Below are 15,159 nucleotides of genomic sequence, written 5' to 3' on the forward strand. Positions count from 1 at the left end.
TTGATATCTTTGAAGTTTTGGTGTCCAAACGTTTGCCTGGCAGTGTAAATTCAGGACAAAGCACACGGGGAAGAGCCAGTGAGTCGGGGACAGGACTTGCTGGTGGTCTGGTCCTTGGTGAATATGTGCTAAAAACAGCTTCCCTGAATCAGCTGAGCGCAGGACGTCAGTGAGATTTAACGGCTGAACTGGCAGCGAGCGGCTCCGGTCCGCCCACAGGACCGGCTCCCCGCACCGACACCACACTTTCCATGTTTCCATGATCTGCTTCAGTAATAAATACCTGGATATCAGACGAGCAAACTCCCACAGAAAAAGTCCCACGCACGTTCAAATGCAATGAGTGTGTGTGTGCCTCGGCTCTATCAGCCTTAAAAACAATAAGAAATAAAAAGGTAAAATAAACATTCAACAAATGACTCTGTCCTTTGGTTTAAATCTTAGGCTTCTTTTCCTTCGGATTAGCCGAGGCCTTTAACAAATCCGGTCCCAGGAGTCTTAGTTTTTACAACAACACCTAAATCCAGGGTTCCTACACATTTTCCATCAAAAAATTCCATACTTTTTCCAGACCTTGATTTGTTTTGCAGATTTTGTCTGGTGTTCCAATATGATTTACGCAGATAGACATCTTGCCCCTGCTAACTAGGTCATATCACTGTATAGATGAAGATTGTTCTTCACAGAGACAAATATCAGAATATGTGAGATGATTGGCAGGGGGCCAGGTAGGCCTCTGTCTCATGTCTGTTGAAAATAAGCTGCACATTTTACAGTTTCCAATGTTTAAATCTTTGCTCTAGTTGCCCTAAATAGGTTTTTCCCCAATTGTTTTGTAGATGGAAGCACTTTGAGTTGCCTCCTAGCCTTGTCTCCTAGCCTTGTCTCCTAGCCTCCTAGCCTTGTCTCCTAGCCTCAATGGCAGTAAGCCTAAAGTTTATTAACCAGAATTAATTCAGGCCCTATTTTGAGAAGTTCTTAAGTAGGAAAATTAAAGAAATTTGTAAGAAATGAGACTGTTGCTAAGAAAATATTGAGGAATTGCACTTAAGAGCCTTCTGAAGAACTTCCAAAAATTTCCTCTTATATCATTTCTTCAGATCTATCTTGAGAACACATTGGTGAATCCGGCCCCAGACTTATAGAGAAGAGCCTCCACATGACAGCATTCACCAGCCTGTCTGTATCTGCTGGAGTCGTCCCTCTCTCTCTGCAGAGGCGGTGGAACAAATCGGCTCCACAAGGGAAAGTATGCAGCTCTCACCGCCTTAAGCATGTTAACTTTGCAGCTTTACTATAATAAATTCATGTCAGAGTATGTATCCGGTGAAAGCGTACCATCGCGGAGGAGGAGTTTTTTATTTGCAGAGATGAACTGGTAATTACAGTCATTGCATGAGAAACATGAGTTACACCTCAGCGATGTCTTGTATACAGTATGTCAATGACTTCATCGCCTCGCTGTTCGGTCTGATCCAGATGTCAGGAACAATACAGGCTGTAATAAGCCGCCGTCATGTACGTACAGAGTTTAGGACTTTATGTGAATCTGGAAAAAAAAAAAGAAAAGAAAAAGAAAAAAGGACGAGGAAAAACATCCACAAGCTCGAACACAAGCGCCAGTGTGGTTCCCAGAGTGTGTGAGCGGCTTAGAGGAATCTATCTGATCTGATTCACTAATTAAACAAATCAAACAAACAAACCCGTCTTTCCGTTCACCTGGAGCTGGGCGGGGGGGGGGGCGGGGGCGGGCGGGGTGTGATGCGTCACGCTGCGGCCCGAGCGGGCGAAAGGCTAACGAGCTTATGAGCTGGATGCTGGAAACGCTGCGCTCCCTGGGGAACCAATTAGCATCACTTGTCCTCCTCGCTCTTCTCTTGTTCCAGGGAGGGAAACGTGCTGCGGGGCTCCGGGTGATGAAGCTCCAGAGGTCAGACCGGAGTCAGGTGCCGACTGCGGGCCGGGGATTCCTCAGGCATCCACTCAGACACACCGGGAGGGCGGAGTCTAGTTTGCATTTTATCTGGGCTGATTTACACCGAGCGGCAGGGAGATGGTTCAGCGTCTCGGGTTCGACCCCGTGACCCTCCGGCTACGGGACGGGTCTCTGTGTTTACGATGCTAAAGGATTTAGCGCTGTGTTCTGCACTGGAGCCAGACCTGGGATCAAAACTAAAAACTAACCCAGCAGGGAAACCCCAGCTACCAACCTGACAGACCGCAGTCTAACACTCTGTAATGACATTTGTAAATTGTTGTTTACATTTTAGCGAGCCAAGGGCATCGTTAGAGAGATTTGCGTCTCAGAAATTAAACATAATTCAGACTTTGTGGTCGTAATTGAATCCTGAACCTCATATCACGCATCGAATCGGATCGTGAGATAAACAGATCGTCCATCACTGGAACTCACCAGCCACAGACAAAATTCACCATTCGTCTGGTGTCTGCTGGTGTTTTCCCTCTCTGTGCAGAAGCAGTGGAACAAATCGGCCCAACAAGGGAAAGTATGCAGCTTGAACCGCCTTAAAGCTCTGTGTGCCTCTGGTAGAGTCTTGGGTCGTGTCTCTTCCTCCATGATAAAACCCCCAAATCAGTGATTCTGTGATCTGTTGCTCCGGTAGAGCAGACTGGAGAATAAAACGTTTACTTATAATTGTAAATGGGCGTAAAAAGGGAGACCGGACTTTGACAAAGCAGATTCTGCCAATATATATTTTTTTAAAAAGTCTCTCACTTGTTACTTATCACTTAACAGAAGACGTTCATTCATGAGTGTCTACATTTTATAATGCAATACGAAGATTGTTTTATATTCTTTGTGTTTGTGTAACATGACCTCTATTTTTTGTGTGTGTGTATGTGTATATGTGTATCAATGTATCTGTACGAATGTATGTACTTATGTGTGTGTATATTAGTGTGTACGTATATATGTATATACAGGACTGTGCAAAAGTCTTAGGCATATGTCAAAGATATCCATAAAGCGAAGATGCTTTCAAAACTAATGAAATGAAAAGTTTCTGAATATCAAAAATTTACAATAAACAGCAGTCTACTGACACACTAATGCAGAAAACAAATAAACATCTAAGACTTCTAAGAAATGTATATAAAAAATCTAGGGTGCCTAAGACTTTTGGACAGTACTGTATATATACATTGTAGTATTTTTTATGTGTATTATTTTCAGCCTGTGTCTCATAACTCTAAATGAGTGGTCCTCAACCTCCTTTTTTCTTGGGTTACTGTGTTTGTTGCTCTGTTTGTCCTGTATGTTGAGGAGTGACACATAAATAAAATTATATCTATCTATCTATCTATCTAGTTTTCTCCTATCTACAGCTACACAACCCAAGGTATTACCAAAGTTCAACATCACTTTCAGCATGTTAACTTTGCAGGTTTTCAGCAAGTGAAAAACCCAAAAGCCGGGAGTCGGGAGGCCGGGTCTCCTCGGGCCCCGGGCCGGACGGGACCATGTGACCGCCCCGGCAGCCCGAACGCACCGCAGGCCTTTTAATTAGCACGCAGCAACAAGAATGTTAAGTTTCGACTTCAAAGTAAACACTGATGACTGGGACGGCAAACGCAGAGCGGCGGTTACAGCGGCGGGTGAATCTCCAGTGTGACTCCTCACAGAAGAAAAGAGAAGGAACGCTATTAGAGAGAGAAAGGGAGGCAGGTAAATAAGAGGACAGAGAGATTCAAAGAGAGAGGGGGGAGGTTTGGAGGGACATGGAGGAGGGGGGTGGGGGGGGGGGGGGGGTGATAGGGCCAGACGGCAATGAATGACCACACAAAAAGGCTAATCCACCTCCTGAAGACCCCCACCCCCCCCACCCCCTCCCCCCTCTGTGTAAAGAAAAAAAAAGACAAAAGAGTTTTGTGAGGTTGTAGGACTTGAGGAGGGAAGGTGGGGAGCGGTCACCCAGGCCTCAGATCTAAAGATAGGATCCTGTCGTCGTCTCAGACTGGGGGTGCTTTGATGGGGGCGGGGGGCTGGTGGGGTGGGGGGTTGGGGGTTAAGTCAAAGTCTTACAAGTCTAAAGCGAACTGCCAAACTTGGAATTCCTGAAATGGCTGCATTAATTTTACTCCTCTGACGCCTGCGGGGGAAAAACGACTCCTGGTTTGGGTTTGGAAGAATTATGTAAATTTGCATTGCTAGTGATTTATCTTCATTCTCATATCCAGAGAGTAGAGTAAGCTTCAGATCCTGGATCACCGACATTACAAGCAGCCAAAAACCACAGTAAGTAAGGAGGTCAAGAGGTCAGAGGTCACAGCAGCCTGACAGTATAGACGGAAGAAATATTCCTGTGAGTCTAGAATGATGATAGAGAAAAGCTAGATTTGAAAATACAAGGCTCACAGTTGAGTTATTAATGACTCCAAATATACTTTTAACATGAATTCAAGCAGTAATAGTTTGGATAATCACAAACTAATGCATGGATTATATGAGGAATCATGGTGTCCTGGAACTACAGAGACTCATAATCGCTCACTGTGAAGCAAAACTCCTCAGATAAACACACAAAAGCAAACAATTTAAATCAAATTAATTCCCGGGCCGCTCTGACTGTCTGCCCACAGTCTGACTCACCGTCTGCAGAGGAGCAGAGGAGCAGAGGAGCAGAGGAGCAGAGAGTCGTAGCCTGAAGGGAAACCGCTTTTCTAAATCCTACTTGAGTAATCAAATCACAGGAGAGAATAATGGCTTTGCGAGCTCTCACTGAGCACGTGCAGAACTGAGATCGCAGTCCCTACTTCTGATTTGGGAGCGAGCGGCCATCAGCGAGAACGTCAGCTTACGAAATTCTGTGAAGTGAGCACGATGTTTGAAAAAGTAAAGACTAGGTCTGCAACTAATGATTATTTTCATTGTCGATTAATCTGTCGATTATTTTCTCTTATTAATCGATTAGTTGTTTGATCTATAAAATGTCAGAAAATGGTGAAAAATGTGGATCAGTGTTTCCCAAAGCCCAAGATGACGTCCTCAAATGTCTTGTTTTGTCCACAACCCAAAGATATTCAGTTTACTGTCATAGAGGAGGAAAGAAACCAGAAAATATTCACATTTAAGAAGCTGGAATCAGCTGGAATTTTGGCTTATTTTTCTTAAAAAAATTACTCAAACCGATTAATCGATTATCAAAATAGTTGGCGATTAATTTAATAGTTGACAACTAATCGATTAATCGTTGCAGCTCTAGTAAATACGCACGATAAGTGAGAGGAATGAGTTTCACTGGCAGGAAAGGAGGAGGAAACACGTTTTTTATCGTTAAACCACGACCAAAACTTTACCATAACCTTAACCAAACTGTTTTAATTGCCTAACCTTAACAGTCACCTTAATCTCCGGTCTCTGGTTCCTGTCACATAATCCTTTCACTGTCACAACTAATCTGGAATCTGTGTTTTCAGAGTCTGCGCTGCCGTACGGCTCCGGTTTGGATTTGGAAGCACAAAGATCATTTCATTACAGAATAAAGTTCAGCCGATCACTTAGGAAGTAATGTATACATCCGTCTTTCTGTACGGAGGGAGGAACGTCCGGACAAAGTGAAGAAACGTCCGGCTGTCCCACAGGAAGAGAAGAGAAGAGAAGACGTCCGGCCCGGAGGAGTGAAGGCCAACAATCTGACAACACTCCGGACCGAGCTCAGAAAGCTCAGAAAGCTCAGAAAGCTCAGAAAGCTCAGAAAGCTCAGAAAGCTCAGAAAGCTCAGAAAGCTCCATCAATCCAGCTTCAAACACACCTGGGATCTACTGATCAGGGCAGGAAATGTTTTTTTTGGGGGTTTTTTATCCACCGGCCACAGCGGCTGGTTCATCCCCCAAAATCTCTCCAGACAGCTTTAACTCTGAGTCATCTCTCAGGTAAAATGATCCTGCATGTTATCTGGCAGCAGCTGGTGGTAATTTCCCCTCCTGATAATGGATTCCCAATAAAAATGGAAGACATATTTTTGGTGGAGGCTCAGACCGGCTGATGTGTGGAAAATCCAACTGAAGTGCCATATGACTCACTATCCATGTCTGGTTTTGTAACCATAAATACAGTCAAGTAGGGCTGGGCGATAATTCAATATTATCATTTATCGTCTTTCAGTGGAATCACATCGTGATGATATGAAGATATTTTGATATCATGACACACATTTCTGCTGTCTGAATTGATGATGACAAGCAAATTATACTTAAAAACCCTCAAATAAAATGAGGTTTGGTAGGAATATTATTTGAATATTTCTGTTTTGTTTGACATCACACCTAACATTACCATTCGGTTCAATGAGATGAACATTCATTTGATTATTTAACGTGATTTTGCATACATGAACCTTATTGTGATATATATTGATATCGAGAAAAATCCTTATGATTATCGTGATATTGATTTCAACCATATCGCCCAGCCCTACAGTCAAGGCTTCATACCTTTTAGTCCTACTTTTTACTCTTCTTTTTTATATTTTTGAACTTTTTTTATTTTATTTTATTTTGCAAAGCACTTTGTAACCTTGTTCTTAAAAGTGCTATATAAATAAAGTTTGTTATTATTATTATTATTCCCTATCAAAATCAGCGGATGTTGAACTGAATGCATCGTCTTCTCTTCACTCCTCGTCCTGCTGCAGCGGCACCAGGCAGGATCTGAGTGTTTCTGTCTTATCAGGCTCAGAGAGCACGGCGGGGGGGCAGGCGTGTCACCTTGACATGCGGGCGGGGGGGCAGACGTGTCACCTTGACATGCGTCCCGTGACGCCAGAGGCTCACGTGACCAAAGAGGCTTTAAGACCCGAGGTTACACAGACAGAGACAGCAGAGGAGAAGCTGACCTCCAACCTGTTTCCAGACTCTTCTCTCCTCGCTCTCTGACCTCCGCCTTGTTTAAAGGAAACAGACAGAAATGTAAACGGCGTCACGTGAACGCTCCCCGCACGTTCACGTGAGAACAGCTGTGTCCGTCTGACAATCTGAGCAGGCGGAGGAGGATCGCTTTCTCGCTTCAGTACCTGTGTGGCTCTTTGAAGTCTGCGGGCCTCTGAAGGTGGAGGACGGACATCAGAGCAAAACAACATCAGATCCTTCAAAACTTGAAAAGGATTCCTGCTCGAGCTCCAAGAGCAAAGTGGGGACCTTTGCTAACAAGAACAACGGGTTAGATTTGATTGGAGAGATAGAAAAACACCTGATGAACTAAAAAAAAAAACCTTTGGTCAATTACTCATTTTTTGCCAGATTCCTTAGCTACTTTCAAACAAAGTAAAGGTCAGTGTAAGAAGCCTGCAGACCAAGTTTGGTGTCATTCTGACTTCCAGTTCATAAGAAGAAGATTTTTGAAGGTTTTTCAAAAACTCCAAAATGGTGGAAAAAAATGTAGGCGGACCTTATGGGTCCTAGAGGCAAAACTGTTCATCATGATCAGATGCATATCTGTACCAAGTTCCACATCTCTACGACTAACGGGATGGCGGGGCTGAGCCTCAGACTTTGGGAGCTTATTACAGCGCCCCCTATGGGCCAATCTGTGCCATTTTTTGCATCCCAGTAGCTGCTGACCTGAACTATCTATATGCCAAAATGGACAAAAAGTTATCAACGTATGGACGAGTTATTGGACAAAACACAGGGCGAAAAAATCATAAAGATAACAGGAATTCCAACAATTACAAAAAGCAGCTGATGTACATTTGACCCCGGAGGAGAGGAAGCCATTAGTTGAAGTATAGATTTGACAGTAGAACTCAATAGAAGCTGAACGTCAAGTCGACATTTCCTGCCTCTTTCATCGACTGCAATAAACACATTACAGATTTCCAGCCCGACCCGTCCAGCTGTGCAGCGATCACACTGTTAAACATCCAAGTTTCCCACGCTGAGCTCATTCCTTCAGCAGCAAAACAATAGCTCTTAACCAGATGACTCTCCTCCTCCTCCTCCTCTCCCCCCCCCCCCTCCTCCTCCTCCTCCTCCTCCTCCTCCTCCACTCTCAGATTGGTATAATTTGCAACAGCTGGCCAGTCCAGAGAAAGAAAAAAAAAAAAAAATGACTCAAGTCTTTTACGGCGTTTGGGAAAGCCTGCGAGGAACATGACAGGCGGCCCGGGGCCAGAGAAACCGTCCCGCTGGTCTTTCCCACACTGCCGGGACAGACGAGCCTCTTCCTGATTTGGCCGGCGGGACGTGTCGCACATCCGCGGAACAGAAGAGGAATGGGGCGTGAAGTCCGTGAACGCGTCTTGGCTGCGCTGGCGAGTGTGTGGAGCGCAGAGCAGACGGCTGACAGATCTGCTGCTGCCGGCCAGATGGGTTCCACTCCGAAAGAAAAAAACCGTCCATCCTAATCTGAACCAGGAGAGAGCCGGGAGCCGTTTCTGTTGTGTTTGGGTTTCTATCGGGTTCAAGTGAGGACCGGTGCTGCTAAACATTAGGATTACACGGATGTATCCGGACTTTTATTAAATATTAAATATCGGACAGTCAGTCACATCGTCCGCTGCCGGACCACAGCTACAGAAAAACACATTTTGTTTTCTTTGTGTTTTGTTCATTAATCGTTCAGTTATTTTTTGTGAATAAATTCCTCATTTAAAGTCATAAGATACATGGAGTTTCCCTACTATATATATCGAGTTTCCTGAGTGTGTGTGTGTGGTCTTCAAAGCCCCTTATCAGTGAATCCTACATCTCAGTTCTTGAAAAGTTTGGGAATTGGAACTTTCTTCAGTCCTGATACACACATGTTGTGTAGTTGTGATGCCACTCATGAGAGTTTTAGTGTCTCATGATGGTCTGACTGCTGTTTCAGAGGCTTTCCCACCCTGATGAGAAGAAAAGTCAGGGAGGACTGGACACTGAATACTGGGAAGTTTTTGGCATGGAAAATGGTCAGATATTGAATAGTGGAAGGAGATAATCTTGGTATAAAATACTGGTGTGTGGTGGATCCAGTCCAGTCGGATCCTCAGGGTTAATAAACAACATCCCCGCTGTGATGAGTCCGGCAGGCGGATGTGTTCAGGCTGCAGGTCTTGGTCTCAGCGCAGTGGGACTGAACGCTTCACCGTGTTTATGGCCGACTCCCCGCAGACAGACTGACAGATAGGAGGACTTCAAACAGCTTGGCTTCCAATCTGAACGCCTTTACAGAGCAGACAGAGGCAGATAGAGGCAGACAGAGGCAGATAGAAGTGTATAGAAGCGGACAGAAGCAGATAGAAACAGATAGAAATGGATAGAACCAGATAGAAGCAGATAGATGTGAATACAAGCGGACAGAAGCGTATAGAAGCAGACAGAAGTGGATAGAAGCGGATAGAAGCAGATAGAAGCGGACAGAAACGGATAGAAGCGGATAGAAACAGATAGAAAAGGATAGAACCAGGTAGAAGCAGATAGTAGCAGATAGATGTGAATACATGCGGACAGAAGCGTATAGAAGCAGAGAGAAGTGGATAGAAGCATATAGAAGCGGATAAAAACAGATAGAAGTGGATAGAAGCAGATAAAGCGGATAGAAGCAGACAGGAACAGATAGAAGCAGATAGAAGCGGATAGAAACAGATAGAAGCAGACAGAAGCAGATAGAAGCAGATAGAAGCAGATAGAAGCAGATAGAAGCAGACAGAAGCAGACAGAAACAGATAGAAGCAGACAGAAGCAGATAGGAACAGATGGAAGCAGATAGAAGCAGATAGAAGCAGATAGAAGCAGATAGAAGCAGATAGAAGCAGATAGAAGCAGATATACAGCAGACAGAAGTAGACAGGAACAGATAGAAACAGACAGAAGCAGATAGAAGCAGATAGAAGCAGACAGAACGGAGGCCTCGGGGTCTGCAGAGCGTTCTTCACCTGCTGACACTTCAGAACAGACTGAGGAGATTTTCCCCTCTGACCCTCATGAATATTCATTCCTCTTCAGCTGAGAGCGAATGACAAGAATTTCAAGAGTTTGGTTCCAGAAACAGATTCTACCCACAGAGATATAACACTATCTCTCTATTCTATTATATCTCTACGTGTCTACCGCTCAAAACCAGGAACGCCTTCTCTTAAAAATGATCGGCAGCAAGGAAACAACACAAAAGATGGTTTTTAAAAGGACTGTTGGTAAGTGAAGTCCTTGGCTGACAAAATGGCCGCTCAGACCGGATTCTGTATATTTCAGAGCGACTGAATGATGAACTTCAAGCAGAGCTGAACAATTCATCGAAATCACAATATGAACTTCTGCAATTTCCAAATCTCAAGAGTCTGCAGTTAGTTTCTTCAGAGAGAGTTTGGTCCAAACTGGATTTGTGAACAAGGAGTTTTAGAATCAAAACCCTTTCATCAGACTCAAACTCAGTGAATCTGCTCACTCACATAGGGCTGGAGGAGAATTCAATATTATCGTTTATTGTCTTTCAGTGGGATTATATTGTGATGATCTGGTGATTTTGGGATATAGAGACGCACAATTCTGCTGTCTGAACTGATGAGAACGAGCAAATTTTATTTAGAAACTCAGACAAAATGAAGTATGGTAGGAATATTATGTGAACATTTCGGTTTAGTTTGACCTCACACCAAACATTACCATTCGGTTCAATATGATGAGCATTAATTTGCTTATTTAACGTGATTTCTCTTATGTGAGCCATATCATCATATATATCGATATCGAAGAAAATCCTTATGATTATTGTGATATTGATTTCAACCGTTATCGTCCAGCCCTACACTCACATCTAGCTTATTTTCACAAAATAAACTAGATGAAACAATTTTAAAGTTCAGTCTGTTTGTCAGTATCTTTCAGCCTTAACTTCCAAGTAGGTTTTGTTTCCCGTCCAAAATGGATCCACAGAGTTTTGAACGGACTGTCCTCGTCTTTTCTGACTCGCGGGGAATTTCAGCCCGAGCTTCACCCGCCACCGCAGTGTGTACGGCTAAATACAGATAAACGCGGGGAAGCACATCTGTCCATCTGCAGGTTTACCTCTCCCCGTCTCTGCAGGTCTTTCATGTCGCTCTTCAGTCAGAGCGAGTCGGGACTTGCCTCCTTCCTGCCACAGCCAGACAGTCAGTGGCATACAGAGATGAAAGTCATCAAAGTCCTCGACGCACACCGACAAAAAAAGCCCAAACCTTAACTCTGCAAATACAGCGGAGCGGCAATTGTCCTTGGGATTAAAACTGCTGGCATCACGCCCTTAATCTGTGATGCGTAGATATGGAAGATAAGACATTCCAACACCAAACACCAGGAACGCTTCTCCAAAACGCTGCATATCCATTCTGAGAAATAAAACCCTTCAATCTCTCTAAAACAACAAGGATCCATCTGGGAAAGTGTTTTCATTTCGTCCACCAAGGACTAAATTTACATTGCATCAACAATATTTTGGTTATCAGTGTGCGACTCATTTCCCAGATGGAGGAGATCTCATTTTGGAATCAAACTCTTCAAACGAAAATATGGCCAAAAAAAACTAAATGAATACTCGGATTGAAGGAAACATGAAGAGCCTCTAAACTCCCTGCAGGCCCGACGAGAGGCCAGACCGCTTCCTGAAGAGCCAGGAAACATTCTGTACTGAAAACACAAACTCACTGAAACATGTAATAAGACAATTCCCATGAGTCCAAGTTCTGCCTGCTAACATCACGCTGAACGGGAAAGAGTCTGTTTACACCAAAAAGACCCGTGAGTCACACTCACTGTTTACCGTTTGATGCTCAGGACTTCACTACCCAGAAGTCCTGTGTGGTGAGGTCAGTAAAGCGGTCTGTGCAAAGGAAACCAAAGGAACCAGAGAGGAAAAGGTCCAGCTTTCTCTCCTGGATTTCCCTCTTCAGTCTGGATGTGAGGAGGTTTCCCACCAGAGAGCGAAACTGACAGCAGAGTTTAATTTGGACAAACAGGGAGGATCTGCAGCAGCTCAGTCAGTGGGGATGATGCAGACACACTTCCTGGTTCAGACTAGGGCTGAACAATTAATCGAAATTTTATCGAAATCACAATATGGCCTTCTACAATTTTCAAATCGCAGGAGGCGCAATATTTGTTAAAGGTGAAATGTGTCAAAATAGCATTTTAAAGTAAATATTGTGGTGCTGCAGAGATGTCCTGGCCTACACATCATATTCTACAGACTTAAGAAAACATCTTTGTTTGGTACAGATCCCCGCAAAAATCACACCATGACCATTTTAATACGTTTTTCAATGAAAATGAGAATAACGATGTAAAACTTATCATTCCCTCTAATATCACAAATCATATCGCAATTGCAATATCAGTCAAAATAATCGCAATTAGATATTTTTTCAAAAGCGTTCAGCCCCAGTTCAGACTGAGAAGACGGGTGTTTTTAACAGAAAACCTCGCCGAGAGAGAGCAGCTTTAACAATCACCGATTAAATTAGAAAGAACAGGAATTCCAGGCAAAGCTAATCTTTCCTTGTTGAACGTGTGCTGAGATGTTAAGCGTTCAGTTTAGTGGGCCGGTGTAAAGCCTGCCACATTCCCCCGGCCCGAGGCAGACCTGAGTCAGACACGCTGAGAAAAAACACAAGTGACCGAAGCGGGACAAAGTCTTTGCACCAAACACCTCAACAACAATGAAGAAGTTGTCTAGAGAGAAAAAGAGAACAGTGTTTATATCCTGTGTTTCCATTTCCATTTTCTCTTCTCCCAGCTGCAGTCCTAACCAAAGTTTGCTACCTAAGGCTACAGAGATAGGTTGCTTAGCTCCAATGAGCAGCATGACTAAACCACTCAGGAATGTGAAGCACTATTAAAAACAGTAGTGCTGGGTGGATAGAGTTAGACAGGTTCAGAAATAGACAAGTATTTTTAAAAGCTTCAGCCTGTGCACAAAGAAAACACAAAGAAACCTACAGTAGCGGAGCCTGCATGCAGGTTTTATGTGGACTGACTTTAAGAGCCGCTGCCGGTCTTTAACTCCCAGCTGCTGTTGGGAACGCAGCACCTGACCAATGTAAGAGTCACTGCTAAAACTAATGCTAAAGCTTAAACACAAAGCCAACATGATCCTAAATTTCCCCCGAGGGAGACAGAGGTACAGACTCTAACACAGACTGTCCTCAGAGAAATCCTCTCTCCGGCCCACAGGAAACCTCGACAACTGAATCCACATGCAGGGCGATGCGTTTAGGGCCCAGCAGGACGCCAGGCTGCTAACTTAACACCTCCAGCTGTTTGACGAGGGAACACAAAGTTTGTCTGTCTGTGCAGTTGGAGGTAGGCGGAGGTAAACAAGCAAACACTGGAAATCACAGCCTGAAGCGTTAAACTTGCTGGCAGCAGTCTGGCAGGATCTGTGTCAGAACCAAAACCCAGCAGGCGCTCTGCCGGGACAGTTCCCAGGGTTTTTTAGCAGGGGGCGACCCCATACTGAGGTCAGAAAATTGCTGCCCCCCCCCCCCCCCCCCAATTCCCCACACACACACACACACACACACACACACACCACCCACCCAACCCAACAATGAAAAGTATGTCTTTCATGTTATAGTGTTGACTTTATGACAGAGTGCAAAAACATTTCATTCTCCAGGTTGCTCAGTGAAATCTGATTCAAGAGCTTTCAAGCTAAAGTATAAAGTGATAAAACAAGACTACATTCTCTACTCATTCTCTTTGGGTTTGATTTGGGGTCATTCTAGGGACCCCACTTTCAAATCAGGGGTTACGAAAGCCTGGGACAGTGGGTTAGAGTTGGTTGCCTAACATCTCCATACCAGAGAGAGCGTCACGCCAAAACTCCATTCAAAACTATGGCAATTTAATGTTTGCTTGGTATTCGGCAAACGCACACACCCGTTGAAACATGACTTAAGATATTTCCTGAATCGTAAGGCGACACTCTTCAATTCGGCACACACCCAATACACCAAGCAGCATTTTATTTCAGTAACATTTTAACTTTTATAGTTGGTTTACACTGCTGGCTACACGCAATCCACTGTGTATTTTGGTGGATGAAGATTGAGGGACTGAGAGGCGAACCGATTGAAAGTTCAAAATTTACCGATATAAGTGCGGATTTGTGTATTCGATGTATGCCGAATAGAAGAGTGGCTCCTTATAGTTTCTAAAATGTCTTAAATCATGTTCTACCAGGTTTGTACCTCTGCCGATTATCGAGGAAACATTAAACTACCACCTTTTTGAATGGAGTTCGGCGTGGCGGTTCTCTCCCGTAGTGAGAGCGAGAGAACGGGGTGTTATCGGGGCTCGGCCGGGGGCCAGCGGTCCTTACCGAGGTGCAGGGTGAGGTTGATGGAGTTGGGGTACTGGATGCCCGCTAGCATGGTCTGGCTCTGCCACCAGGTGGTGTCCTGCTGGTTGTTGTAGTCGGTCAGGTAGACAGCGCTGTGGTGCTGCCGGGGGTCCCGGGCGTCGCAGATGTGGCAGGACTTGGTGACCCCGGTGGCCCCGGTCTGGACGCAGTACTCCTCGGGCGGAGAGCCGCAGGTGTTGGTCGCCACCACCGTAACGTTGAAAGCAGCGTTGACGAACTCAGGCATGCAGCGCTGAGGTCTGTTCAGGTCATCCGTACATTCATCCATGGCACCGCGGACACACACCGCCAGACAAGTCCATGCAACCAGAGCTCGGATAAAACAACGCATTTTCAGTCCTTCCTTCCTTCCTTCCTTTTCAACCAAAAGTAATCTTCTGCTGCAGCTACACGGCTCCAACAAACACTCCCTCAACTTCTCCAAACTTTGCGGTAACTATCCGGTTACCGAGATCCTGAGAAAACAAGTAAAACCATCAAGTAAAACCATGAAGTGAAACCATGCGGAAAGTTTCTCCCGAAGCGCCGCGCCTGTTTTTCTCTCCACGCCGCGTCCAGAGGTTCTCCTCCCGGTTCTCCTCCCGGTTCTCCTGGTTCTGCTCCACAAACTCGTCGGGCCTCAGCTCTTTGTGTCCACCGCCATGGAGAAACTCCAGCAGGAAAAGAAGAGCTCCGACTACACCCAGTCCGCTACTGCGCAGGTCAGACCGAGCGGCACGGAGACCCTGCGACTTCCGTGTGAGCTGGGAGGAAACCTCAGTCAAATCTGGAGTTTATTCTGGAACTTTAACCTTCCTGCCTTGTGTTTAGGAAAGAGACAAACA

General features: G+C 44.8%; 1 protein-coding gene across 1 annotated transcript in view; it reads right to left on the reverse strand.

The window, feature by feature from the left end:
- Positions 1-14,919, reverse strand: part of LOC139655501 (laminin subunit gamma-1-like) — a gene marked incomplete at its 3' end in the record, with an annotated part of 56,236 nt that extends 41,317 nt beyond the window's left edge. The window contains exon 1 of the mRNA XM_071532935.1: positions 14,294-14,919. Coding sequence (XP_071389036.1) covers positions 14,294-14,666 — 373 coding nt within the window. The remainder of the gene's footprint in view (positions 1-14,293) is intronic.
- Between the last annotated feature and the right edge of the window lie 240 nt (positions 14,920-15,159).

This window comes from Centroberyx affinis, unplaced genomic scaffold (assembly GCF_046629955.1).
Source record: "Centroberyx affinis isolate AG114_WGS23_722 - 3 ecotype Tasmania unplaced genomic scaffold, CSIRO-AGI_Caff_v1 ptg002289l_1, whole genome shotgun sequence".
Classification (NCBI taxonomy): Eukaryota; Metazoa; Chordata; class Actinopteri; order Beryciformes; family Berycidae; genus Centroberyx; species Centroberyx affinis.